General features: G+C 52.8%; 8 protein-coding genes across 8 annotated transcripts; 5 read left to right on the forward strand and 3 right to left on the reverse strand.

The window, feature by feature from the left end:
- Positions 1–904: 904 nt before the first annotated feature.
- V2A60_007752 (flavin reductase family protein) lies at positions 905–1,819 on the forward strand (the record flags this gene model as incomplete). Its single annotated transcript, XM_083259034.1, has 1 exon — positions 905–1,819. The coding sequence occupies one exon, from the start codon at positions 905–907 to the stop codon at positions 1,817–1,819; it is 915 nt and encodes a 304-aa protein (XP_083115160.1).
- Positions 1,820–2,218: 399 nt separating this feature from the next.
- Positions 2,219–3,640, reverse strand: V2A60_007753 (FAD-linked oxidoreductase-like protein; the record flags this gene model as incomplete). The annotated part of the gene is made up of 1 exon (XM_083259035.1): positions 2,219–3,640. The coding sequence occupies one exon, from the start codon at positions 3,638–3,640 to the stop codon at positions 2,219–2,221; it is 1,422 nt and encodes a 473-aa protein (XP_083115161.1).
- Positions 3,641–9,017: 5,377 nt separating this feature from the next.
- On the forward strand, positions 9,018–10,232 carry V2A60_007754 (uncharacterized protein; the record flags this gene model as incomplete). The annotated part of the gene is made up of 5 exons (XM_083259036.1): positions 9,018–9,069; positions 9,134–9,201; positions 9,269–9,657; positions 9,717–9,781; positions 9,844–10,232. The coding sequence occupies 5 exons, from the start codon at positions 9,018–9,020 to the stop codon at positions 10,230–10,232; spliced, it is 963 nt and encodes a 320-aa protein (XP_083115162.1).
- A 138-nt stretch (positions 10,233–10,370) lies between these two features.
- V2A60_007755 (putative anaphase promoting complex subunit Apc11) lies at positions 10,371–10,831 on the reverse strand (the record flags this gene model as incomplete). The annotated part of the gene is made up of 4 exons (XM_083259037.1): positions 10,371–10,423; positions 10,479–10,542; positions 10,605–10,636; positions 10,690–10,831. The coding sequence occupies 4 exons, from the start codon at positions 10,829–10,831 to the stop codon at positions 10,371–10,373; spliced, it is 291 nt and encodes a 96-aa protein (XP_083115163.1).
- Positions 10,832–11,709: 878 nt separating this feature from the next.
- Positions 11,710–12,770, forward strand: V2A60_007756 (thiosulfate sulfurtransferase; the record flags this gene model as incomplete). The annotated part of the gene is made up of 2 exons (XM_083259038.1): positions 11,710–12,659; positions 12,716–12,770. 2 exons carry the CDS (start codon positions 11,710–11,712, stop codon positions 12,768–12,770), a joined length of 1,005 nt encoding a protein of 334 aa, XP_083115164.1.
- Positions 12,771–12,910: 140 nt separating this feature from the next.
- V2A60_007757 (uncharacterized protein) lies at positions 12,911–13,168 on the reverse strand (the record flags this gene model as incomplete). The annotated part of the gene is made up of 1 exon (XM_083259039.1): positions 12,911–13,168. The coding sequence occupies one exon, from the start codon at positions 13,166–13,168 to the stop codon at positions 12,911–12,913; it is 258 nt and encodes an 85-aa protein (XP_083115165.1).
- A 1,616-nt stretch (positions 13,169–14,784) lies between these two features.
- Positions 14,785–16,681, forward strand: V2A60_007758 (fungal specific transcription factor domain-containing protein; the record flags this gene model as incomplete). The annotated part of the gene is made up of 4 exons (XM_083259040.1): positions 14,785–15,442; positions 15,498–15,912; positions 15,958–16,246; positions 16,301–16,681. The coding sequence occupies 4 exons, from the start codon at positions 14,785–14,787 to the stop codon at positions 16,679–16,681; spliced, it is 1,743 nt and encodes a 580-aa protein (XP_083115166.1).
- A 7,321-nt stretch (positions 16,682–24,002) lies between these two features.
- V2A60_007759 (40S ribosomal protein uS5) lies at positions 24,003–24,948 on the forward strand (the record flags this gene model as incomplete). Its single annotated transcript, XM_083259041.1, has 2 exons — positions 24,003–24,254; positions 24,433–24,948. The coding sequence occupies 2 exons, from the start codon at positions 24,003–24,005 to the stop codon at positions 24,946–24,948; spliced, it is 768 nt and encodes a 255-aa protein (XP_083115167.1).
- Between the last annotated feature and the right edge of the window lie 648 nt (positions 24,949–25,596).

Below are 25,596 nucleotides of genomic sequence, written 5' to 3' on the forward strand. Positions count from 1 at the left end.
GTCCATGCTGTCTGTCGGGTTGTGATCCAGAAGCCTGGGAAAGTCGATACTTTCGGACAGCGTCTTCCGGGAGAATCCCACACCATTTGCAGGGAAAAACCAGTTGGTGTTATTACGTAGCAGGAGCAGCAGTGAGCTGGCTGGTACCAGGTTTTGGGGGCGAAAATCCCCACTTCGCCCGTTCGCAGACAAGCTCTTGGTTGGCTGACTAGGATCTGGCCAGACGTGTCTTGAGCATTAACGGTAAATACGATCGTTTTTTGATCAAAGACACAAAATTATGTCATGCTGGGTAGAATCTCCATCGAGGCAACTGTATACGGCCAACGTGGTAGAGTGGTTGTCGCAGACTGCCGTCGCCCACTGCAACCTCTGGACAAGGATAAGGTAAGCAAGCACAGACTAGACTCTGCCATTGGACGGACGCTTCAGGCTGCTTCCCCGTTCCACCGAAAACCGCTAAAGACCACCAAAACCACACCAAAATCACACATTCCAGAAGGCGCCCATTATGACATTTTACTGTGGGGACCTCCGGCGTCGGAACGTCTCGGCTGGCCTGTCCGACGCCCTTCAACCAGAGCATGACAATATGACACGCCTATGAGTAATGAGATCGGCTACAAAAGGGACAAGTTTGGCATACATCACGATCGCAGGGGAGGATTTAGGATTTTCCCTTTTTTGTTTTCTACAGCGAAGCGAGGGGTCTCGATAAACAAATGGCTTCGTGCCTAAAGTCGGCGCGCTGTTTGGCTTCCCTGGTCAGGTTCGTCGTGGCTTTCCCCCCTCCTTGTTGGCATCACATAATTGCCACGCACCTCCCAGGATCAACGGACTTACACGAAGGATTACCCCATGCAGACCCTTGCCCCTAAAAGGATTCCGCACTTCATTGTTGGCAATGCCGCGTAGAGAGAGTAGCTCCGCAGCCGCCTCGGCGGCCGAGCAGGTAAGACAGGCCGAGGCGAGCTACAAGATCGTGGATCGCGCCGCCGACTTTGCAGAGAAGCAGGCCCGCCGGCCAGACTTTGATCACGCCGGCGCCCCCATCGAGGTGACGAAGCAGCCCAACCCCGACTGGCAGTACGGCGGTGGCGCAAGGGACTACGACACATCGTGGACGCATCGCGAGGTTGATCCCTACGCCGCGGATCGGCTCATGATTAACAACTACAAGCTGCTCGTGTCAGGCATCGCCCCTCGCCCTGTCGGCTTCATCAGCACCGTGTCGGCTGACGGCCGCACCAAAAACCTAGCGCCCTTTAGCTACTTCCAGGTCGTCGACCACGATCCGCCCACCTTTGTCGTGGGTTTCTCTTCGCGGCCCGGTCGCGAAAAGGACACGTACCGCAACCTCCAGGACACTGGAGAGTGTGTCATCAACACCGTGTCGGAGAACATGATGGAGGCGGTCAACGCCACGTCGCTGGATCCTCCGCACGGTGTCTCGGAGTGGGCCATTTCCGGCCTGCATGAAGCCCCCGCGACCACGGTGCGGCCCAGCCGCGTTCACGAGTCGGTCCTATCCATCGAGGGCAAGGTCGTCGATACCAAAGAGCTCGGCCACGGCAAGCCGGGCATGAGTGCCGCCGGCGTCGTGCTCATCCAGGCCACGCGCTTCTGGGTGCGCGAGGACGCCACCAATGAGGAGGCCAGCCACATTGATCTCGACAAGCTGCGTCCGGTTGCGCAGCTGGGCGGCATGTCATACGGCCGCATCACTTCGACGTTTGAGCTTCCCAGGAAGCGTTGGGCAGACGAAAAGGCAAACTCGCCGCTGCTGTCTAGCCTCGAATCAGACAAGAGTGAAGCCTAAGAAGGACAGGATAATCATTACCCCTCTCATATATAATGTTGTACAACATAGACTTGCGTAGACTTGCATAGATAGACATTTACACGTCCGAAACATGGACATCATAATGATGACATTTTCATGTTTGTCTTGAGCTTTGGATCGCCACTTCATTGTGAAATTTCTTATCCAACCAACCAGCTTCTACTAGTACTTTGGTCGAGGCCATCTTTTCCATCACGAGAGAGTGTGTAGATAAATTTTCTTGATTTTTTTCATCTATTCTAATTTCTTCTAGAATTATTAAGATTATCAATAAAGCCCAACCTAAATGCTCGCTCATAATTCATCAATGGTATATGCAAAGTTTCTCCCTGTGTGAAGAGGGTCGTAATCAAGAGGTCAAACGCAGGCATCGCTTTAGTTCAAGGATAGTCTGTGCCACAGCTCCTTGCGGAGAGCGGCGGCCATGTGCTTGGTGCGCTCGACAGCGCCGCGGTTCTCGATAGCGCGGCGGTGGAGGTAGCCCATACACTCGCCGACAGAGCCCCAGGTGAGGCACTTGTAGGGCTTGGGGGCCATGACGTTGGCAGCCGTCTGGTCGGCGAGCGTGTTCTCGTAGTTCATGATGAGCTCGCAGCCGAGCTCGTCGGCCATGCCGGCAACCTGGGCACACTCGAGCTTGCAGGTGGGCAGGCCGTCGCTGACGCGGGCGCGGTGCGTGGCGGTGGCCAGGGCGGCGCTCTCGGCGTTGTGCGTGGCCAGCATGAGGTTAGCCTTGGGGAACGCCGCGGTGTCGGCGGCGACCGACGCGGGCAGGCGCTGGCTGATGAGCTTGTCGGCGATGTCGTTGTAGGAGTCATCCGTGTCCGCCTTGGTGTCGTGGATCAGGGAGCGCTCCTCGTGCTCGATGTAGGCACCGCGGACGAGCTTGACGCCGAGCTTCCAGCCCTCGGTGGCGGCGGCGGCGATGTGGCGGTCCGCGACGGCGCGCGCCCCCTTGAGGTATGCCTGGATGGTGTTGTAGACGAGGGCCTGGCCGTCGCCGTTCCAGCGGCGCATCAGCTCAATGGCCCAGTCGTCGATGCCGTGCTGCACCGACTGCTGCTCGGCGTCGAACCAGAGCCGCGACCCTTGCTTCTTGGCCTCGGCGCAGAGCTCGGTGAGCGCGTCGTCAATGACCCGGGGCATGGCCGCGCGAGACTGCAGCGCATCCATGGCAATGGGACCGGCGCCGGTGATCTTCATGGCGAGCACGTCGCCGGGCTGGAGCATGCGGAGGGAGGCGAGCGAGTTCTCGCGCCACGACTCGACCATGTCGTAGTGCGCCTTGGTGTACTGGCCGGGGTTGGCGGCGGCGGCGGCGCGCTCCTCCTCGGAGAGGACAATCTCCTTGGCAAAGGTGAGGATGACGCCCTGGTAGCCGAGCGTCTTGAAGTCGCGGACGGACTGGGCCACCTCGGCGTGGTTGGTGCCGGCGCAGAACTGGTCGTAGACGACGTTGCGGACCAGCTTGTTGAGGACCGGGTTGGTTTCCGGGTTGAGGAGGGCGATCTTGGGGTGCGTGATGAGGCCCATGGCGGCAATGGAAGGCTTGAGGAGCTTGGGCGAGCACATCATGGTGGTGAGGGCGGCGGAGCGGATGAGTGTAAGCCATGGCAGGCGGGAGAGTGCTGTGCGCGTGGGAGCAGGTATGGAAGGGCCAGAGGGAACAGAAGGTCCAGCCGTGGTAGTACCGGTGAGGTGTCGCACACTATCGTGCCATCTTACACCAGAGTATCTGTATAGAGGCTTGGTGGCCTGCTTGCGTAGGGTGGTGGTGGCAGGGGCGAGTGCCGACATTGTTGTGGTGTTTGTTGGTATAAGACGAGAGACAAGGAACCCAACTTGTCAGTCCAATGCCAGCACTAGATGCAACTTTTGTTTAATTGACTGGGTATCAAAAAAAAACAATACAAGCCTGATGGGAAATAGAGAATAAACAAGAACAATGGGAGGGAGGGGAAGGCTCTTTCAAATAGCCATCCGGATGGAAACTCTGTTTCCGCCATGTATCGGGGGCCGGCCCAGGTTCGTGAGAGGCGTCGTCGGAAGCGCTGTCCGGGCCCGATATCGCCTGGGAGCCACGCCGACCTGCATCCCACACGCCCCCTCGTGGTTGGCTCCCCACAACCGCCATCTTCCTAATCTGGCATTCGGTGGCAGTTCTATCTTGCAGACTGCTTGCAGTAGACTCAAAAAAAGAGTGGAGTGATAGGGTAACAGGAATCAAGAGTCGCGGCCGGTTCGGGTCAGCGAGTTATCTGCCGTGGCTGTGGTCGACCAATGGCACTCCCCGCACCGTCTGTTCTGTGCACGGGCGCGATCGCTATCCTCTATCAGCCCACGGGTTATCAGCTCTCGGTTCATGGCATTCTCCTATCGGTTTTCTATCTCGACTCCGGGGTCAGCCCTTTATCTCTACAAAGTCTGATAAAAGATATGTCAGGTCGCCCACCCTGGGGATGATAGCAAGGGCCCCTTTCCGCGTCAGCTGCCCTTCTGCGACGTTATCACGGTTTCAAGACACTCCCTCCTCCTCTCCGACCAAGGAACGGGCATGGTGGCAAATGCCAATCACTGGATGCCAAACTCGATCACCCAGGCCTGCGCCCGCCAAGGTTTATCAGGGTCCTGCGAGGAGTTTGGTCCCGGCCGGCCAGCTTCGGAAAGGGTCAGTTGGGCAGCCTTAGCGCATGCACCAGTCGACCAGGACGCACCCATCACAACGGCATTGGTCAGGTGCGTTTGCGGGTGCGAAACCTTACCCACTCATCTGCGCCATCCGGCGCCGCCTTCACTCCACAGAACGCGGACGGCTGGGGCTTCCGACACCATCCACGCGGACGGAGAGCGGCAGAGCGGCAGCAGAGGCTTGTTTTGGTCGTCACTGTTGCGACTTGAGTTGGCTCAAGGACGACATAGATACGTCAGTGCCCGGAAATCGTTTGCCTGGTAGCATCATTGATTCGTTCGCTTCATCAACCTTTGCTGCGGTCCGTACCGGAATCCTGCCCAAGACTTCTGGGGGCAAGGCGATTTTTTTTTTGATTCAATCCCGGACCTTTGCTCCGGATACTGGTTTTCAGAGTTACGCCATTATGATGTGAAGCATCGTGAAAAGAATTCCGCAGGCCAGAGACCCTCCTGCGGCAGCGTTTGCACCGTAGTCGCGTTTTCAACCGCTAAATATACCCCAGTATATCAATCAATTCATGCAGCCTGGTTGACCTATGCTGCCGAATGGGCAACACTGGCTTCGACGTCGAGATGAGCAGTGTAGGGTAGCGCCAAGCACACCAAAGCAGCCAACGTCACCGGGGTCAGGTACAAATTACAATACACATCCGATCATCAATTCCAACATATCAATTGCACCAGCCCTCGTTTCCACTGCTACTATCAACAAGTACAGTTGTTCGCGAAAGTGAATATAGGGGGCACACCGCTGTCCGGACCAACCGCTGCGGTGGGTGTTGGTCTCCATCACGACAGCTCCAACTCGTTGCCATTCATGGCGCCGAGTATTCATCATTGACAATACGGATCCCATTTCTTCTTCTATAGTGGAAAACTTCAGATAGCACCAAGAGGCCTTAGCGTGACGTTTTTGACCACTTTCTCGCTTTCCCGACCGACTGGTGGCCAATTGTAGATGGTATATAAAGCAAAAATGCTCGATCGCTTGACATGTACGACCATAGCCGAGTGAAAAATCTGGATCCCGTCTGATCTCCGATCGATAACCACTTGAGCGCCAGATTAGTAGTTGGGTCGGTGACGACCAGCGAACACCGGGTGTTGTACATTTTTTTGTCTTTTTTTATGTCTCTCTTCTCTTGGTTTATTTGATTTGACATTGACCTTGTTTTCTCGCAGACGACATGACTTTCCTGGCGTCGACTCCCGCTCGTCGGACCTTGTTATATTCTGGTTCGACAAAGGCCAGAGTTGCTTCGTAGTCAAAACTACCAGTGGTGTCCGTACCTGCGTCAAAGGATACGTCATGGCCCAATTCGTCTCTTGCCTGCCCGCCAGCAAGCGCATTGGAACCTGGCAACATAAACATTGTTGTAGATATTTAAGCTTTCTGAATGCATAACCGAGAAACCTGCTGTGCTGTCATGGGAGACATGGTAGCCCCGGCCTTGTGCGGCAAGCTCAAACACATCTGCGTCAGGTCTAATCCGGTAACTTAGTAGAAGCATCATTGCAGGCCTGTACAGTCAGCACAATTATGCGAATTTTATGCGAATTTCGCAATCCGCATCTCTATCCCACAGTACGCCTCTCCGGTGCATTTTTACTGTAAGCGCCCTTGCCGGGCTAAGAATGCTGGTGCGCCGGGCAAAACCATCAGATCCCATGGCGTAGCGCCGCTTACATTGCATCAACATGAACCACGGTCTTTTCCAATGTCGCTGCGAAATATGGTCCCAGGTTTTGGAGCTCCCGTTTTATCCGCTTGATTGCCCAGTCAATTGGTTTCGCGGTCCATCGAAAATCCTCGTGGCGTCTGGCGATGGATGCGTTCGAATGCATTGAGAGCTCCAGTTCCCAGAAACGCGCCGCTGCCTCCCAGGCACACACACACACATATCTCGATTTCATGGGCATAAACCTCGCTGCCCTGGACTCTCGACGTATTTGTCATTCTTATCCTGGCGTATACCTGCTTTTGGGCGTGTGGCAGTTTGAACGACCCTGGCCAGATGGCGCGGCTCTTCATATTTGCGTTGCGCCCCCCCTTTTCAGAATTGACCCCCGGGCGCCGCTCAGGAGCAATCCCTCCTTTTTTGGTGGAGGACGGACGATCTGCAGCTCTCTCATGTCCTTCACTGAACGCTGTTAAAATAGTGCGGGCGATGAAACTGGCAGCAGGATAGCGCCACTCGGCGTTAAAGCCTTTTGGTTGTCCCAAATGCGTAAAGGTGAATGGAAACAGTACGTAGCGGCACCAATCACTGTGACCGTTTGGCAATATATCTTTCCAAAAGTGTTTGAAGGGCATCCGTTCCACCGGCCTGGCATGGTGTCTCCTAGCAACTTCAAGTCTGGGCACTCAAAATGTGCAACTACTCAGTACAAGAGTCTCTCTTCTGCTCTCTGACAACTGACCAATGCGCATCGTGCAGAGTCGTTTTCTTTCATTCACGCCTGCCCCCTGGTTCGCAAAGGTCGTCTTCCTCTGCATGGATGTCGCGCGAGCGCAAGCCAGCGGCCGCGTAACTCGGAAGTGCCTTATTTAAGAAGCCTTTCGCCCATCTTGTATCTTATTCTCGAAGCTAGCTTCTCACCAGGGGTGACATAAGAAGGCAAGGGGGCGGCGTCGTCGACGGCTGGTAAATACTGGTAGTTTACTACGGGATTAACTCCGGCTCGACCGAGACATTGCGCAAAATGTTGTGTCGTATTTAAAATACTGAAGGAGAGAGGCAAGAGGCTTGAGCCTGGGGAGGATAGCTTATTATTAGCGGCCAATCTGATGGCCCAAGCTTTTCTGACCGCTACCACTCATGTTTCTGCATATCTTGGAGCGAAGCGAGGGGGAGGCGCCCATCAGTCAATCGGCACATGCCTCATTCCCATATGGGCCGTATTGCCCATCTACCGTGGCTTGCTAGCCCTCGCAACACACTCTCCCGAGGCCCGCAAAGTGAGACGCCATTATGCTGGGCTCCGTCTGAGCTGAACGGCGGAGAAAAGCCGGGCCCTTGCTCACTGTGTAGCAGATCGCCGCGCAACCTAACGGTAGAGGGAAGTAGCCCCCGCAAGATGGTACAGGAGAGAAGCCATTTCTGCGTGCCCAGCCAGCCAGCCTTGGTTGCAGGAAACGGCCGTTTCTCGCTTAGCGAACACCCGTGGATAATAAACCGTCGTCCCCTTGACAGCGCAACGACAGACGCAATGCATCATCTGAAACGTGGCAACCAGGCTTATTATTGGGAGTGTCTGGCAGCTGCTGGGGTGTGTGGGCGCAGCACAATGACTCTTGTAGAGACTCCGGCAGTCCGGGTGGTGAGCTTTTAGTTCCGGACCGTCTTTATCTTCCCTCGCAGATCGACCCCGTCACGGGAGAAGAAGACTTTGCCACTGCCAGGACGGGTTCTCATAAAGCTTGGTATTTTAGTGGCCAGCCTTCACCCTCTTCGGACGCATTCTGCCCCGAGCTAAGAACCTTGGGCCCCATCACGGGAGACTATCAGACTTCAGTAGACTGACAGTAGTTAGCCAGTACGCTTGACAAGAAACTAAACCAGACACGGCGCACATGTCGAGCAGGGGGTCGCATTATTTTGTGGTGCCTGACATGCAGGCCACACTCACGACTCACTTTGCGGTTTCTCCCATAGTCGTCCCATCTCCGCAGCGTCGCAACGTGGATTCGGTTCCAGGGCCCTGCACAACACCTTACTCGCCGGCACGCCAAAAAAAAAAAAAGAAAGACAATGGAAGCGCCCACCCCCTAACTCCCGGATTGAGAACTCGTGTGGCTTGAATCATTACCCCAGTTGAGAAAAAAAATACTTAAAATAAAGGCATTACTAAAAGCTGCCTATCCCCCACTACCCGAACGTTGTCAAGTCGTAGCGTGCTAGTGAAACTGGACCAACTCGTGCTCTCTTTTTCAATACGCTCACTGCCTTTCTCCGTCTTCTCGTCGATAAAAACGAAAACAAACCAAAACAATACCGCGGCATGTTTGCATGCTCCCTCTCTTTTGGGCGTTGGAAATTCCTGGGTAAAGACTGATCGTCTCGACCAAAGCGGGCTGCGCGCGGAGAGGGGCACGAGCGAGAACCAAAACGACAAGAGAGGCAAAAGCAACCTCAAATTTAAAAAAAGTCACCACGGAAATCAGTACTTACATGGGACGAAGCGGCCTGGCGCACCTTCGAGAACCGACGCTCTTTCCTCAACGCCACGAAAGATACACAATTCATAATCGGACACAATAATAGATAGGCAACAAACCAACACAAAACAAGAAAGCATGCATGGCGGGCATTGGAATCACACGTCGCCGACGGAGATGCCGGACTCCCCAATCGCAGAGAGGTGGCGGTTAACACTGCCTGCCGTCGCTTTGGCATTCGGTATCTTGGCGTCTAGCATCTTTGCGTTACGCATATTCGCTTCGAGATTCTCATCTTGCAAGATACGGGCAGAGGATGTTCTCATGGGCATCAGCGTCGTGCTGATGTGGGGAACCGTTGCGTCCGTGCTATTGAGTGAGTCGAGTGTGCCGCGGCAAGTCTTCTCTAACCCCTTTGTTTACTGACTGCCATCTTCAAGAGGCCTATAACGGCATTGGCCTCCCCGGGTGGGAGATACCACGGGAACGGAAACATCTCCTGAATTTTGTACGCCTCGCAGCGCTCTGTCGGTTCCTCCGCCTTGGCTTCGTGCTAACACGACCTTTCCTCACAGGGTTCATTTCTGGTGCCGAAATTCTGGGCCAGCTCGATGGCGTGCTGCAAAGTTGCCATCATCCTCTTCCTGCGCCGGGTTGTCGGCTTTAAACGCTCCATCAACGCTGCCCTGCTCGTCGTAGCCGTCGTCTCCGTGTTGTGGGCATTGGGCGCCATCTGCTTCTCGACATTCACGTGCAAGCCTGTCTCCTACTACTGGGACAAGTCGAGCCATGACGGCCACTGCCTTCCCCGCCGTCACTACAAGACTGGCAACATCGTCTTTGCCGCGGTTGGCATGGTGACTGATGTGATCATTCTTGTCATTCCCATGCCCACGCTATGGAAGTCACAGATGCGTAGGAAGCAAAAGATTGCCATGACGGGAGTTTTGGGTATTGGTCTATTGTAAGTCTCTCCTTTCCAACCTTTGTTTCGAGCGTCATGAGACCTAATAGGGACAATAGTGTATGCATATTCAGTGTGTTGCGGACTGTTCAGTTCTTCTATTTCGACTTGGAACACATCTCAAGTATGTATATTGAATCATTCTTCTCGTGTCCATCATGCGAGAGTCCCTGACAAGAGCAACAGCTTCGAGTGGGCTGGAGAGCCTATGGACCGTACTTGAAAACGAATTTGCCGTCATCTGCGGCTGTGCGCCGCAGCTTGCCCCATTGTTCCGCAGCTTGCGCCCTAGCAAGGCAAAGTCGTCCGGCTATGCCGGGATGTACGATACGGCAATACTTGGCAAACACACCAAGATGAGCGTCATCCGCACGACAGTGAGCGGCACGGGTGGCGAGGCAATGCCAGGTTTGCGGATGGGCTCGAGAGACGGCAGGAGCTCTTCGGAGATTGAGCTCAAGGGGATTGAAGTTCACACGGCGATCAACCAGGAGATTTCGGCGGAGGGAGACCGCCATCATGTTTCGGGGCGTTTGCCTCCGAGAGTGGAAGCTGGAAAGTATACCCACATTTAGGCATATTGCATTTTTGGTTTGTAGCGAGCATAGCGCGCCGCTTTGACAGCTGGCCTTTCTTTTTCCTTTGAATATAGGTATTTTGGACAGGCTGATGAGGTCCTGATACGTTGTGTTTTGTGTGTGCTGTGACATGAATCATTGATCCGCAGGAGGGACCTGCTCATTGTCCTGATCAACCCATTCGAATGCTACATTTCAAATAATCAGCCACCGATTGACTGAAGCTGGTGAGAGTACGCTTACGCTGCCGACACATGGGACACTGTCCTCGTGAACTGTCTTGTTTGATCCACTCCATAATGCAGTGCTGGGATCTGCTGTTAGATTGCGTGAAAGAGGCAAAAGATTCCAGGGAAGATGGATACTCACCATGTGAAAATTGTGACCGCATTTACCAGATACTGCGAGTTTGTTAGCATGGCCGAAGGGGGCGAGGATGGGAGATTGACCGTACGCAGCGCGCAGTCATCGCCTGGGTACCTGCACGACGGACACGTTCCGTCGAAATGGACCTGGCAGATACCGCAGACGTCGTCTTCAGGGATATCCCATCGCCAAGTGGCGACAGCGTTCCACTCCTTGATGGTGACCTTCATGGCGGCGTTTGCTGTTGCTGTATTGGAGGCGGGCTATAGCCAGCGCATGGCAGTGTTTGTAAGCAGACTGGATAGTAGAGAGGTATTTGAACGGAGAATTTGAGCAGAATGGTATGAAAATGAATGATGCAGTAGAGAGCTGGCTTCCCACGTGGCTCGTGGTGCTACTATGTGCTTATTTGCAGCTGATCAAAGCTGGGAGCCAGACGCGATTTTGGCGTGTCTTTGGTGATGTTGTCTGGGTTAATGCATTGCCTAGAGTGGGCCCCGCACAATAAATTGATTAGTGGGCTGAGCGATGCTCTACAGAGACGGCGAGGATGGCGACCTTTAGCGATCGTAACCACTAAAAGTACCGTCTAGTAGCGGCTACTGAACCCTGTTCTAGCACCGCGCCAGCGTCTTCTATACGTTCTTCAGCGCCGTCGTCTCAGTGCTTTCACTGGCAACGGTAGCCTCGACTTTTAGAAGCTTTTTTTTCTTCCTCGCTTAAAATTGCCAGCCGTCCACTCGCTGGCTGTATGGCTGGCCCAAGCTCCCCGCATCCGCCAGAGAGACCCAGAATTCAGATGTGACGCCAACCTCCCCGCCTGTCCGGACCCTGCCGTTATTTATCCGCCATCGCAATCTCAAAATTATCATGTGCTGCCGGCATTGACCGCAAATTGTGACATATTGCCAGTGATACTCGCAGACGCGCTGCTTGTGACATACCCCGACGCAGGCTAGGGCGTCTCCCGAAAGCGTCCAGCTCCGCCATTACCTGATCTCAGTCGCTCGGCTCCCCAGGGCTTCCCTCCCCTCCCCTCCATAAGCTTCACTGCTCCCGCTGGTCCGGTCGTTGGACTTTGTGTGTGTGGGCAGCCTCGCCTCTGGCCATGGCATTTGTAGCCGTGGGACGAGCTGCTCGAGCTGCCGGCCTGCCCCGGGCCTTTGCCCCTAGCATGGCCGCCGGCCGTCGCGGCTTCTCCTCGTACCTCGTCACCCCCAAGGAGCTCAACGAGGCGCTCCAGAAGAACCCGCCCTCTCCAATCAGCACAGACTCGCGCGTCATCCCCCTCTGTGCCTCATGGTTCCTGCCCAACGATGAGCGTACCGGCATCCAGGTGTTCCGCGAGCAACGCATACCCAAGGCCCGCTTCTTTGACATTGACAAGGTCATTGACAAGCGCAGCCCCTACCCGCACATGCTGCCCACCGCCGCCGGCTTCGCTGGCGCCATGAGCGAGCTCGGCATTCGCAAGGAGGACGTCCTCGTCGTCTACGACACCAAGGAACTCGGCATCTTTTCCGCTCCCCGCGTCGGCTGGACCCTCAAGATTTTCGGCCACCAAAACGTCCACATCCTCAATAACTTCAAGCTGTGGGTGGAGCAAGGCTATCCGACAGAGTCGGGCGAGCTCTACAGCGTGGAATGCTGCCCGTATCCCATCCCGGAGCTAGACGAGTCCCGGGTCGCCAGCTTCGAGCACACCAAAGAGATTGCGCAGGATCACAACAAAGAGGGCGCGGAAGGCGTGCAGATACTGGATGCTCGGCCAAACGGACGCTTCACCGGCCAGGCTCCGGAGCCGCGCGAGGGACTGTCCTCGGGTCACATGCCTGGATCTATCAGCCTTCCCTTTAGCGAGCTGCTCGACCCCGCCACCAAGGCGTACCCTTCACCAGAAAAGCTCAAGGACATTCTGTCAAGCAAGGGCATCGACCCTAGCAAACCCATCATTTCAAGCTGTGGAACCGGTGTGACGGCCTGTGTTATTGAGACCGCGCTTGAAGTTGCCAACTACGGCACCCCAGAGTCGCGAAAAGTGTACGACGGCAGCTGGACGTAAGTAATGTAATTGCAATACGTGCGGAACAGAATGCAGGCTAACAGCACTTCAGAGAATGGGCACAACGCGTGCAGCCCAGTGAGAACCTTATCCTCAAGTCTGAGTAGAGTTGGATTCGTTTAGGCTGCATAATACGGGGAGCAGCCGGATACCCTTTCGAACACGTCCAGTACACGCAAGTCTTTGTATGATTACCTATCGATCTAGTACAATCTCCACCAATTGATATGAGTCGGAAATTTTGACGTCAGTGTTCGTGTAATGCAAAGTTCGCACAACTTCTACCAATGAGATATTGTTGCATACACTGCTCATATTTCGTAGGTGTGGACTCGAGAATCTTGAGGTAGTCTGCAAAAGCTGCCTTCTTGCGACTGACAATCTGACTTAATGCGTGTCTGGCCTGCAAATCAAGGAGACTAGCCTCAGCCGCTATAGCGACTTCTAGGTCGAGAAAGGCCATCGCGAATCCAATCAAGAACAGCTCGTTGGCAACCGGTCTCATGGCCGCAGCAAGCAGCCTTTTAGAAACGGCAACGGCTGCACCAGCCCTTGCTTCTGCCCCATTGAATACGTCGCTGATACTATTAGGCCGTGGTCTCTCGAGCTTCTCGCTGATTTGTATTCCGAGAGCAACCTCACACTGGGATTCTCTGCAGACGAACAGGGGGCACACTTGATTCCAGAATATGCGGATAGCGGTCTTATAACACTGCTCTATTATGACCTGCCGTCCCTGGAGATCCTGGAGCCAGTTACAAGAGAATGGGAGCTCGTTCAGCTGCGGCCTGGGCACCAAGTGGTCTATATAGGCAAGCACTTTTCGGACTCTGCACGGGGGACATTCAAAGCTGCTGCGCATCGCGTTGTCAATCCCGAGAAAGAGTAGGCATTAGTCGTGTATCTCTTACACCCGAGGCTAGACCAGGTTGACGATCCGAACTACTCAAGATGATAGAATGAATGTATCTATTTGGTCGCTGGGAAAGAATCTTCCCCATACATCATGTTTGTTTCCTGCTGAGCAAGCCATGGCTGGCGACTTGGTACGACAGATCACTAAATGCCTTCGTCGTTGGAGATAACGATTGGGGCGCAAAATGGAAATATGATGAATCCAACTACTCGTACTTTTTTCGCCTTGGCCGCGACGATCTGCTCCGACTCCGGTTCCCGCTCTGGTCAGGAATTTCCTGGTTTGGTCTAGTCGGCACATAAACTTATGGTGTACTGTAGGATGCGTCTGATGCGCAGCATCCCGTGTTCAGGCTGGCCATCATCGCCCACGATTATATTTAAACTGGCATCTGCCATTATTTTCAAGTCTAAACTCAAAAATCCCGCAGGACTTTGAGAGACCATGTCGACTAACACTACAACGATACCATCCCGGACCGGCGCCGACAGTAATCTTCGCCAGACACTCGATCATATAGGCTCCTATGTAAGCTTGCTTTTCACTTTTGCGATTATAATAACTCACTTTAGATGAAGCCTGAACTATACTCAGCTCCATTGGCTCTCCCTAAACCGCGCGGAATCAGACTTTGCACCTCCAAATCAGCGCAGCGTTCAAAGGCAGCAATTAATACCGAAACATATGCGGCAATGAGCCTTTCAAGATGAACAACGACGTGAGCTTAGGCTGAGAGAAATAAAATGTATTTACTTATTCATGATAACAAATATGAGTAATGTATTCTGTTGTCCACAAAGTAGAGAGGCATTGTGCTGGAAACTTGTATACGGGCTGCTAGGTAAAGGCGCTACCCCGCTTACCGTGGCCGCCTATAATCAGAAAGGCTCCCACTGTGTACATTTTACACGCGTCACAGATTGGGCCGGCGGTGCCTCAGAGACTGTGAAATGAATCAGTTGCCTCTTGAAGAGGTGACTCGCCGAAATGGGGTGATGGCGTCTTGCGAGCCCTGTCGCAAACGCAAAACTCGATGCGATCACGGGCAACCTGTATGTGGCAACTGTACTCAGCGAGGGCTTCATTTCCGCTGTGTCTATCATCCTGCTCCCATGAGTAGAAGGCGTCGCCCCAGAGACCACACTGTCAATATTGCATCCTCGAATAGCACAGAACGGGTCCCATTACCGGCACCATCTCCAAGCATGCCAATATCAAGCTCAGCTGCAGAGAGCACAACCACAGCTGATCAAGAAGTGTTTCTCGCTGATGCGAACTTGATCAAGAAGATAGTAAACACGTACGACTTTTCGCAGAGAAGCTTCGAGGCCTGCCACGAAGAACGGGCAGCTGCTCTGGGACTCGTCCTCGTGCAACTTTTTGAGCTAGAGCGGGCGAAAGAGCTTGCAGAGCTGGTCGAGAAATACTATGAACACGCCAAGTCATCCTTAACACCACGAAAGCTGATAGCTACACCCGTTCTTTCTTGCTTGGAGAGGGCAGTTGGACTGTTTGACTCTGGCACTCACCAGGAACGCGCGCGCTCACTGAGTGAGGCGATACTTTCCGAAACCGCCAAACCTGTAAGAGTCGACGCGTCAATGACGTCCAAAACATTCATGGGCATTTTCGCGGACTATACGATTAGGCTAGAGTATCTTGGCATCATTTTTGCGATTGCAGCGTGGGCTGGTCAGATCGATCCGAACGACGGCGACCGGCGAAGGAACTTTGTTAGCAACATGTTGTACTGCAGTGCGACTTGTTTACGAATTACACGTGAGGTCGCAACAGTCAACGACATGTCGCTGTGGCTTGGACACCACTATTATATTCTTGTCGCTACTGACAAGGGACACTCTAGTAAGTCTCGTGTGCTGGTGTAGTAGTACGAAGGCTAACGTTGATGGCAACACAGGCGAGCAAACATGGAGATGCATGGGTGATTTAATATCTGACGCTGTTGCGTTTGGCATATTTCGCGATTCCTTCAATTTAAAAGATGTACCATTCTTCTTGGCCCAGTGGCGGCAGAGATTTTTCTACGACCTCTACTCCAAGGACAAGTTTTTGTCCATCATCTTCGCGCGGCCACCCCGACTCCTGAAGATATATTCAAACGTTCAGAAGCCCTGGGAACTCCCGGATGAATTTCTGCTGAGTTCCAACGAGACGTCTGCCGCTGAGAGGCTTACACCGGACGGCTGGGACAGTCAGAAAGTGATTAGCCCCGCTACCTGGATCCGACTGCGAAGCATCACGGGCGAGATCGCGGAAACAGTCCTCAAATTCAGGTTTCAATCAATCACGCGGGATACTGTAACTGAGCTCAAGTGAGTGCTAGAATCATGCTAGCGACAGTCTACTAACTGGGGCAGAGCTACATCGAGGCGCAATTGGAGAATGTGGGGGACAATACCAGAGCACCTGCGGTATAACCCAGACATTTGGGCGAGGAATCCAGACTCGCACGCGTGTTTCATGTTGACAAGCGTTTTTCTGACGTTTCTTCACTGCGACTTTCTGATCTGGAGGATACTTGAAAAACACGATGAGGAGTCCAAGTTGCAACTGATCAAGGTTGCCGGTGACATTTTGGCGCTAATACAGGAACTCGGCTCCTTTCGCAGACGACAAGTCTCCTTTCACATACGGTTTGCCTACATAGTGAGCTCTGCCTTACCCAACAGAAAATAATTCTCGAGTCGCTAACCTTGCTAGATGCTCTGGGACGGTCTGTCTCCTGCCATTGTCTTGGCAAGACAGCTGCTGGAAATAGCGCGAACCGGCCCGGACAGCGTGGCTCTGCCACGAGACATGGATCGTGCACGCATTGTGCGCATATTGTCCGTCTTTGTGTCCCAGCTCGAGAGCGTCGCTGCTCCAGGCGAGCCAAATTACGATGTATGCAAGCAGGCGGGAGCGGCTGTGTCATATGCGCTGGACGAGTCGCTGCGCGGGCCGCAAACTCATAGCAAAGGGAAGAAGGCATCAGTCGATGCAATACACACAGATGCATTGGAGGAGCTTGACCTGTCAGATTGGGCAGGCATGATTGATTGGGCGGGCGGGCATGACCAAGGAGATTGGCCCATGTACTAGGACGACACAGGCAAACAGGCAACAGGTTGACAGGATACGACACAGGATATCGTGTACTATAAATGAAATAATGGTGCTCACTAATAAGATCGGCAAACTTGCGTCTTGTGGCAATGCCTCGCTGCCTTGGAATAGGACGGCGATCCACCCCGAGATTGACTCCGACAGAAACTTCCTCAAGCAGCCTAGCTCCTCCGGCCTGTCGATTTCCAAAATTTCCAATTTTGGCTAGCCCTCGGAGTGCTTGCCGGGCGAGCGCTGTATGCGTGTAAGTTGGTGGCCGCTGTGTTCCTCGGAATGGAGGACAGTATGCACCGCTCTACTCGGGTCATCATTGTACATAACTCCCAGTCAGGACGGATCTTCTCTTCAAATCTTAAAAAAATGAAGAAACAAATAAAGTACCAAAAGATTCTCTAGAGCAAATGAGAGTGTTTCCCTGGTTTCATCCACCATCTGCTACCACCAGTATTACCCATTTCCCCGATTTCAGCATGAACATGACGACAGATGCATCTCAGCCATCAGATATAGTCTACACGCAGGTCCTCACACCTGTCCACCCTGGCAAAGGAATAGAAAATGAAAAAACTAGCAACGGTCCAAGTAGCGACTCCGAGGCGATGGCCGTCGCTGAGGAAAACGTGGACTATCCTACAGGTCTTCAGTTCTGGCTCATCATCTTTACTCTCGGCTTCTTACTCATTCTGGGGGGCTTGGACACTAATATTGTTGCCACTGCTGTTCCAAGGTGGGCATAAACAGAACTCTTCGTATCGTGACCGTTGGGCATTCACTCTGACACCTTTTCCCCCAGAATAACGGACCATTTTCACACCATCGCGGATGTAGGCTGGTACTCGTCAGCTTTTCGGCTCTGTTCATGCGCTTTCCAGTTCGTCTTCGGCAAGCTCTACAACGTCTTCCCATTGAGGAACGCCTTTGTGTTCGCAATCATCATCTTTCTCGTCGGCTCTCTGCTGTGCGCCACTGCTGTCGCGTCGCCCATGTTCATCGCCGGCCGTGCAGTCACTGGCGCTGGCTTTGCGGGCATCATTGGCGGTTTCTTCACAATGTTGACGCACATACTTCCCCTGCACCAGCGGCCACTGTACTGCGGCATCCTTGGGGGCGTTGAAAGCGGCGCTGTCATAGCGGCACCCATCGTTGGGGGGGCTTTGACGCAGTCAATTGGATGGCGGTGGTGCTTTTGGATCAATCTCCCACTCGGGGGTGCTGCCTTGCTCATGGTGATGCTCTTCTTTCCGCACCCGAAATCCCCCAAAAGTCGTACCAGATTCATCAACAAACTTATTGCACTGGATCTGCCCAGTAATATGCTTTTTATTTCGGGGCTTACGTGTTTGTTTCTGGCATTCTCTTGGGCTGGGACAAAGTATCCTTGGAATGACGCCAGAATCATATGCCTCTTTGCAGTTCTCTTTATCCTCATGGTTGCATTTATATATAATCAGCGCCGTTTGGGAGATGCGGCTGCACTTCCGCTGCGCATCATGAAGAATCGCAGCGTCATTGCGGGAGCTGTCTTTACAATGTGCACCAATAGTGCCATAAACGTCATCGAATATTACTTGCCGACATTTTATCAAATAGTTCATGGCTCTTCACCAGCCACAAGCGGATACATGATGACTCCTATTGTGATTGGGGCAACGATAGGCATGTTTGTCTGCGGATCTGGTACCACGGCCCTCGGATACTACACTCCGTTTATGCTTCTTGCCTCTGTGCTGATGCCTACATTCGCGGGTCTGATATCTACCTTTTCACCTGGTACGACCATAGTGAAGCTCATTTTATATTCTGGCACGTTTGGTTTTGCTAGCGGAGTAGCGTTCAACTGTCCGATCAGCGCAGTACAAACGGTGCTTTCTACGGATGATGTATCTCTCGGTATCGCCATCATCCTATTTGCGCAGCACTTGGGCCCAGCTGTCTTCGTTTCTGTGGCACAAACAATATTCTCAAACCAGCTGTCGACCAATCTGGGTTCTTTGGTCCCAGATCTAACACCAGCCTTTGTAACGTCAACCGGTCTCACCGAAATTGTCCAATTCGCGCCACAGGAGAGAAAGACTGAAGTATTGACTGGGATAGCCAAAAGCCTGGACCAAACATGGTATCTAGCAGTTGCGTTGACCAGTGCCACTTTGCTGGGTAGCCTCCTCATGGAGTGGCGCTCTGTAAAGAAAACAAAGTCCGACGCTACTCCTTCCTAAATGAGGCTTCGCAGGTGGTCTTGACGCTGAAAATTCCAGTATTATTACAAGTCATCAATTAAAATCTTGCCTCGGCCTTATGCTTACTCCTTTACTCTGCCTTTTTACCACGTAGCGCACGTCGGACTAGTAATGCTTACTCGTACCAATATGATAGAGCCCAGAATCTACTATCAGCATCGAGCCCGATCGGATGACTACCAAGCAATCTCACATTCATCTATAGAAAGAGGCATCAAAACAAGGCTGTAGGGATTCCCAGCCAATTCGTGTCACACAGTCGCCACCACACCACGGATAGGAAAATGCATACCAGAGACAGCAATGGTAAGATCTCGAAACTATCAAAGACCTAGCTCAAGGCTAACAATGTTAATTAAGCAGGAGTATCAAGTTGGTCATATTCTGTGAACCATGTATCACTTAGCAATCTTCAGCACCCATTCTGGGTATCTGTAGACCTTGTGTTGTTGCAGGAGAAGGACAAATCTAAGAATGGAGCACCACGACGCTGTAGCAACTCGTCCAGAACAGACAAACGCGACCAGATTGCGATAGAAGATGCAGCGCAGAATTTCCTGTCCAAGTTACAATCAGAAGTTCTGTCAGCCCCATCCGGCGTATCCTTTGCTGGGAAGCTTATCATTCCTCGCGTGGCAGGATTCATTGCCAGGTCGGATATTATACCCCTTCGCATGGCTGGCGCACCCTGCGTCGTCCATTCGCAGTCATTTGCAAAGCCACGACAGTATTTTAGTGCAGATGGAGTGAACTGCATAGACTCTCGCGGGCTGCACGACATCTTCCCAGCGGCAGCGGGTGGGATCATATTCCAGACTCGGATATCAGCCCGCAATGTGGCGGAAGATTTGGACTTGATGGAGAAGCATATGAGGAATCGTCTCTCATTCAGTTGGTTGAGGACACAGATCTCGCCGAAACAGACGCTTGTTTTCGTTGGAAACTATCTCAAATATCCCGGTCACGGCGGGACAGGGGCTGGTCATTACTCGACCGCGACAGCGCTCGGCATTGACTTGGTTGTGCTAGACAAAGAGAACTGCTGGCTTGCCGACCCAGTTCACGCACATCACCGCCATGCCTTCATTGCATGCGACCTCTCACGAGACGACAAAGTACACGAGCGAATAATTAAAGCACTTCGCTCCTACTGTGGACCGATACATGGTATCGTTACTTTTCACGAGTCATTGCAGACTCAAGTCGCCAAAGCTGCTCAAAGCCTGTCGCTCCCATCCCTTGCCCCTTCAGTGCTAGCGGTCGCAGCAGACAAATACAAAACTGCCACTGCCATTGGCCGAGAGGTAGAACTCGTTACGAGTTTTGCGGATGCCCTGCGCAAATTGGAAACCACATCACTCAACTTTCCGCTAATCCTGAAGCCGTGTCGAGGTTGGGGCTCCGAAGGCGTATACAAAGCAAGAGACCAGGCAGAGTTTGAAGCTACCGCTCCGCGAATGGATGAGTATTCTGTGGCTCACGGGCAGCGATTCTTGTTGGAAAGTTACTGTGATGGCCCTGAAGTAGATGTCAATATGGTGCTCCATAAAGGGGAACTTTTATTCGCGGAAATTGGAGACGACACCCCGAAACCTGGTGATGAGACGGGCTGTTCTTCTCTTGATTCGGTCATTTTCCTCGAGGTTGGTCAGATCTACCCTTCTGCTCTCCCATCGACCGAGAAAAATCATCTTGTAAGAGATGTTCATGAGATGCTCTTGAAACTTGGACTTCATACTGGCGTCTTTCATATTGAGGCACGGGTTCAAAACTCTCGCATGGCTTACAAGACTACCAGCGGCGGTGAAGTTGATCTTGACTATATTCATGTTCCACTAAATCATTCGTCACCCAGTACATGGTTGATCGAGATCAATGCGCGACCTCCGGGAATTACTGTTTCAGATCCCGTGGAGCTGGCGTATGGGATCGATTACATTGGGCTTGCTATGCTGTTGGCGCTCGACGATGATCGGGTTCGGTGTTTGTCACAGTCATTCGTGCAAGGAGCAGAGCACTGGCATGAATCCATCACGTTGCCCATCGATCGTGAGGGTGTTTTTGCCTCCGAGGACATTATTTGCGACCTGCGTAGTCGACGACCCGATCTTGCAGAGCATATTGCGCGCGGCGCGTGCTATTTTAGAAAAGGCGACATGGTCCCGTCACCAAGGCTGGCCGGATGGATAGGGCACATTATTATTTTCTCACGACAGTCCCGCGAGCATCTATTGAAGATTTCCGCGCTCGTCAGAGAAAATCTGCGGTATCAAATCGACTCTACATGAGTACACGCCGCCTTTGGGCGAGCCTTTAGTCGTCCATCACAGCCTCTTCTTCGCCCGATATTTCAACACCATAGTCCAGCAAAATAGCTACCAAATCCGTTCGGCCACTGCGTACTGCGCATTCAAAGGCTGTGTAGCCATTTTGATCCTTTGCCATTGTTGGCAGATTGAGCCGTTGAAGTAGCAGTCGCATTGTGTCCGCGCTGCCTGACTCTACCGCCAGGTGAAGTAAGCTTGACGGTTGCGTTCGACGGCACCCATCTGCTGGTTTATTAGTAGAGCTCTCAGACCTTGGCGTGACAATCTCAGCGGTGGAACGATCTGTAGAAGACACAAATCGAGGCAGATTAGCATCTTGAGAGCAATACGGTAGTCCGGTCGTCCGAGGAACAGTGAAAGTGACGGGCACTGGTTCCGTGGACCCAGCCAGTTTGTTCAAAGACGTTGAATATATCGGCGACGGAAATCTGTCTGATTGACTTTCGTGGTAGAATACAGACATGTCTTCGCTAAGCTCAGGAATGGAGATACAGTCATCGAGCGAGGCCATACTCCTGGAGGACGGCAATGTTACAGCTGACGAGAGAGCAGCTCTTTCCAGATTGGACATCCAATTCTATAAGGACTCACGCAGTTAGTTTCCCTTGAATTATATAAAGGTTCAGGATGACTTGCATCGGTAGGCTTGTTTGGCTCTCGAAGGCTATATCCCTGGTGCTCAACAGTCTCATCTTCGGGCATGGGCCTCGTCACGGCGCTGTGAGACGAAGTCGGATGCTGGTCTTGGCTCGAGTTGTGGAGCTCATCACTCTTTTTTTCTAGATCATTGATCTTTTCTGTAAGACGTCGCACCTCGTTTGCGCGCTCTCGCATGTTACGGCCTAGACGACAGATGTCAGCGAAACAAGACAATAGGGCACAGCTCAAGAAGATGGGGACAGCCCTACGATAAGCACGCTGGGCGATTCGGTTCTGTATCTTCCTTCTCTCAGAGCTATCGGGTAAGCTGGTCCAGTCTTCTCCTTCTCGCATCAGCTCACGATACATGGCATGTTTCGAAGTCATAATAGTTTTATTATTTGAGGTCAAAGTTGCAATATCATGTCACACAAAAAAAGTACCGAAAAGAATACTCAGAGTCATCACAGCGATAAAGTCTTGTTTGGCTCTTTTTACCCCGCTCTATAAATGCTCTCGATACAATCGGCAGCGTAGTGTTGTTGCCAGGAAGCGTGACGCAATTCCAGTAAACTGTTTGAGCCCAATGCATGCCCCCAACTAGTGGCCTATACAGGGCTATGTGAGATACTCGAAAGACTTGTATGCATGCATAACGGCAAGAGTGCTCCGGTCTGGTACTACATGTCTATGCAGGCCAATTAATTAACAGACACGGTACAAAAACAAGAAATTATGACACCAGCGATGGAAGAGTCAGCCAGGATATGAGACTCAATCAAACCTGCTCAGTTCGCCTGTGCAACTGCCTTCCACCTGCTTGTCGGGTCGTCGGCTGTTGGTTTTTCGGCTGTTATACAGCAAGTGATTTCATCTTGAGAAGCTCCATTGCCGCTTCCAATAGTTCGCCGAGTGCAGCTGGCATGATAACGGGTCATGATGATTCGCCGAAACGTCTCTAATGATATCGCGACTGTAGGCTACCGGGGAGGCGAGTGAACTGAGTGTCGCCCCTGCAGCCTTGTCACAGCAATCCGCCGCTTGCTCATGGATTCCTTCCATTCGCCACTTCCGTCCAGCCATGGATGTAGTCCCCGCCACTTTACGGCACAGTGTAAGCTGACGCAATTGAGTGGCCAGCTTTAGCAACACACACACTACTTAGCTGCTGAATGCTGAGTTGAGAACTTTGGGAGAGCGGGACATGCATCCTACGAAGCTTACTCTTGTTTTTTATTTTGTTCTGTCGTTTTCTGCCTCAAGCCTTGCCGAACATGCAGATCTTGTAGGAAAGTGGTGGAGACAAACTCTATACTCATCAAGTTACTGGCAAGCCTTCACTCACCCACTGATGGACGACATGATAGCGATTCTTTAGATAGAAGAGGACTAAAATAGTGTCAGATTCCGTCTCAGCAGAAGTGAATGGTCCGTATCCTGTTCATGGTGTGCAGCAGAGCTTCTCGGTACCAGCTGAGGTTCGCTACAGGCTATAGCAAGGCTCCGTCTGGCCCCAAATCACCGTCTAGCAGCACAGGTCGAGACGATAGCAACACTGAACGCTCGAGAGTGAGCCTGTTTCGTGGTGGCGGCAGCGCAGGCCGCGGCTTGAAGAGAGCTCTACAGAGTCTTTGGTTTAACATGCCATTAGCAAAAATAGTCTAGAAAAAAATAGAAAAATAACGGAGCCGCGCTGCGCAATTGAGGAAGTAGCCAGCTGCTTGGCCAGTGTCCATACTGTTAAACGATGCTGTAAGTGGCATTTCACTGTTGCCGGATCCTCACCATTTTAGGTTTAGCATAGATGGATCATGGGTTTGCTTTTCATGCCTTGAATACAAGGCAAAAACCAGGCACCACGACCAAAGGCCGTCCAGGTACCCACAAACCAGAGGTAGTTAGGGCTCGCTAACCTTGACCGCACCATCGGCCAAAAATTTCTGGGAAATCAACCACGGTGTGCACTGCAGCTCTGGACCCCGCCGACCGAAGCGAAAAAGTTCCCATCACGACTCTCCGCCAAGTTTTGTGACCTGCGCAACAACACCACAACACAAAACCCCCTTTCCCCAACGACAACCCCTATCATACAATATGGCTGACCGTGGACGCGGTGGTGGTTTCGGAGGCCGTGGCGGCGACCGTCGCGGTCGCGGCCGTGGCCGTGGTCGCCGCGGCGGCAAGTCTGAGGAGAAGGAGTGGCAGCCCGTCACCAAGCTCGGCCGTCTCGTCAAGGCCGGCAAGATCAACAGCATGGAGGAGATCTACCTGCACTCCCTGCCCATCAAGGAGTACCAGATTGTCGACCACTTCCTCAAGGACTCCCTCAAGGATGAGGTCATGAAGGTGCGCACGACATTGTACACATCCTGTCTCGAGGCTACGACCCGACTCGCTGCAGCAGAGACGACAAGCAGCCTTCAATGGCAGCGTGCAACGCAGCGAGCGACGATTGCTACTAGCGAGATGTGGTTGAATCTCAGATGGCGATGAAATAATGCTAACGTATATCCCCCACACACAGATCAAGCCCGTCCAGAAGCAGACCCGTGCCGGTCAGCGTACCCGTTTCAAGGCCGTTGTCATCATCGGTGACTCCCAGGGTCACGTCGGTCTCGGTATCAAGACCTCCAAGGAAGTCGCCACGGCCATTCGCTCCGCCATCATCATCGCCAAGCTCTCCGTCATCCCCGTCCGTCGCGGCTACTGGGGCAACAACCTTGGTCAGCCTCACTCGCTTCCCTGCAAGGAGTCGGGCAAGTGCGGTTCCGTCACCGTCCGTCTGATCCCCGCCCCCCGCGGTACCGGCCTCGTCGCCTCCCCCGCCGTCAAGCGCTTCCTCCAGCTCGCTGGTGTCGAGGACGCCTACACCTCGTCTGCCGGCTCCACCAAGACGCTCGAGAACACGCTCAAGGCCTGCTTCGTCGCCGTCTCCAACACCTACGGCTTCCTCACCCCCAACCTGTGGAAGGAGACCAAGCTGCTGCGCAGCCCCCTGGAGGAGTTCTCCGACTCGCTCAAGGAGGGCAAGCGCATCTAAGCTGTTGCGTCTTGTTTACGAGGTTATGCGGACTCCATCACGGGGTGACGTCGTGATGTGAGGGGATATATATCATGAAGAAAGGAAAATGCGATGCGTGGGAGTCCCAAACGATTCATGTTTTTTGTTTCATCTGCATGATGGTTCGCCGATTTTATAGGGCAAAAGATTTCACGTCAGGAACTTGGGCGCCTAGGACATGCCATGGCTTCTTTCTGAATTACAAAAAGTTATACAAATTCGTTCGGTTTGCATGTGACATGTCTGCCGTTGATTTTTCCTGACATGTCCGTTGCAAGTCTCTCCATTTTGTAGTCGATTCGATAATCAAGCCGACCGATCAACCTCGCACCGGGCCTCAACATTGCCTCTACTAACCTCGAAGCCGAAGAATATTATTTAGTTATGCGAGGTAAGTTCGAATCTCTGATCTGAAAACATGATGGAATGGCCATGTTGCCGTTTCTGGTCTCTTGATATGTCAGTGCCAAAGCCGTCCATCCTGCCTCGTCTAGGGTTCGTTTACATCCGCCGGGAGGCAGCTATGCCAGCGGGTGTAGATGAACGCGGGTTCCAGCATCTTGCACAGCATTTTTAAGAGGGATCGTGTTACCAAGCGCCGTCAAAGCTCTGTCGCGGGAAGTCCTC

Source organism: Cordyceps javanica, chromosome 5, assembly GCF_051103115.1.
Source record: "Cordyceps javanica chromosome 5, complete sequence".
Taxonomy (NCBI): domain Eukaryota; kingdom Fungi; phylum Ascomycota; class Sordariomycetes; order Hypocreales; family Cordycipitaceae; genus Cordyceps; species Cordyceps javanica.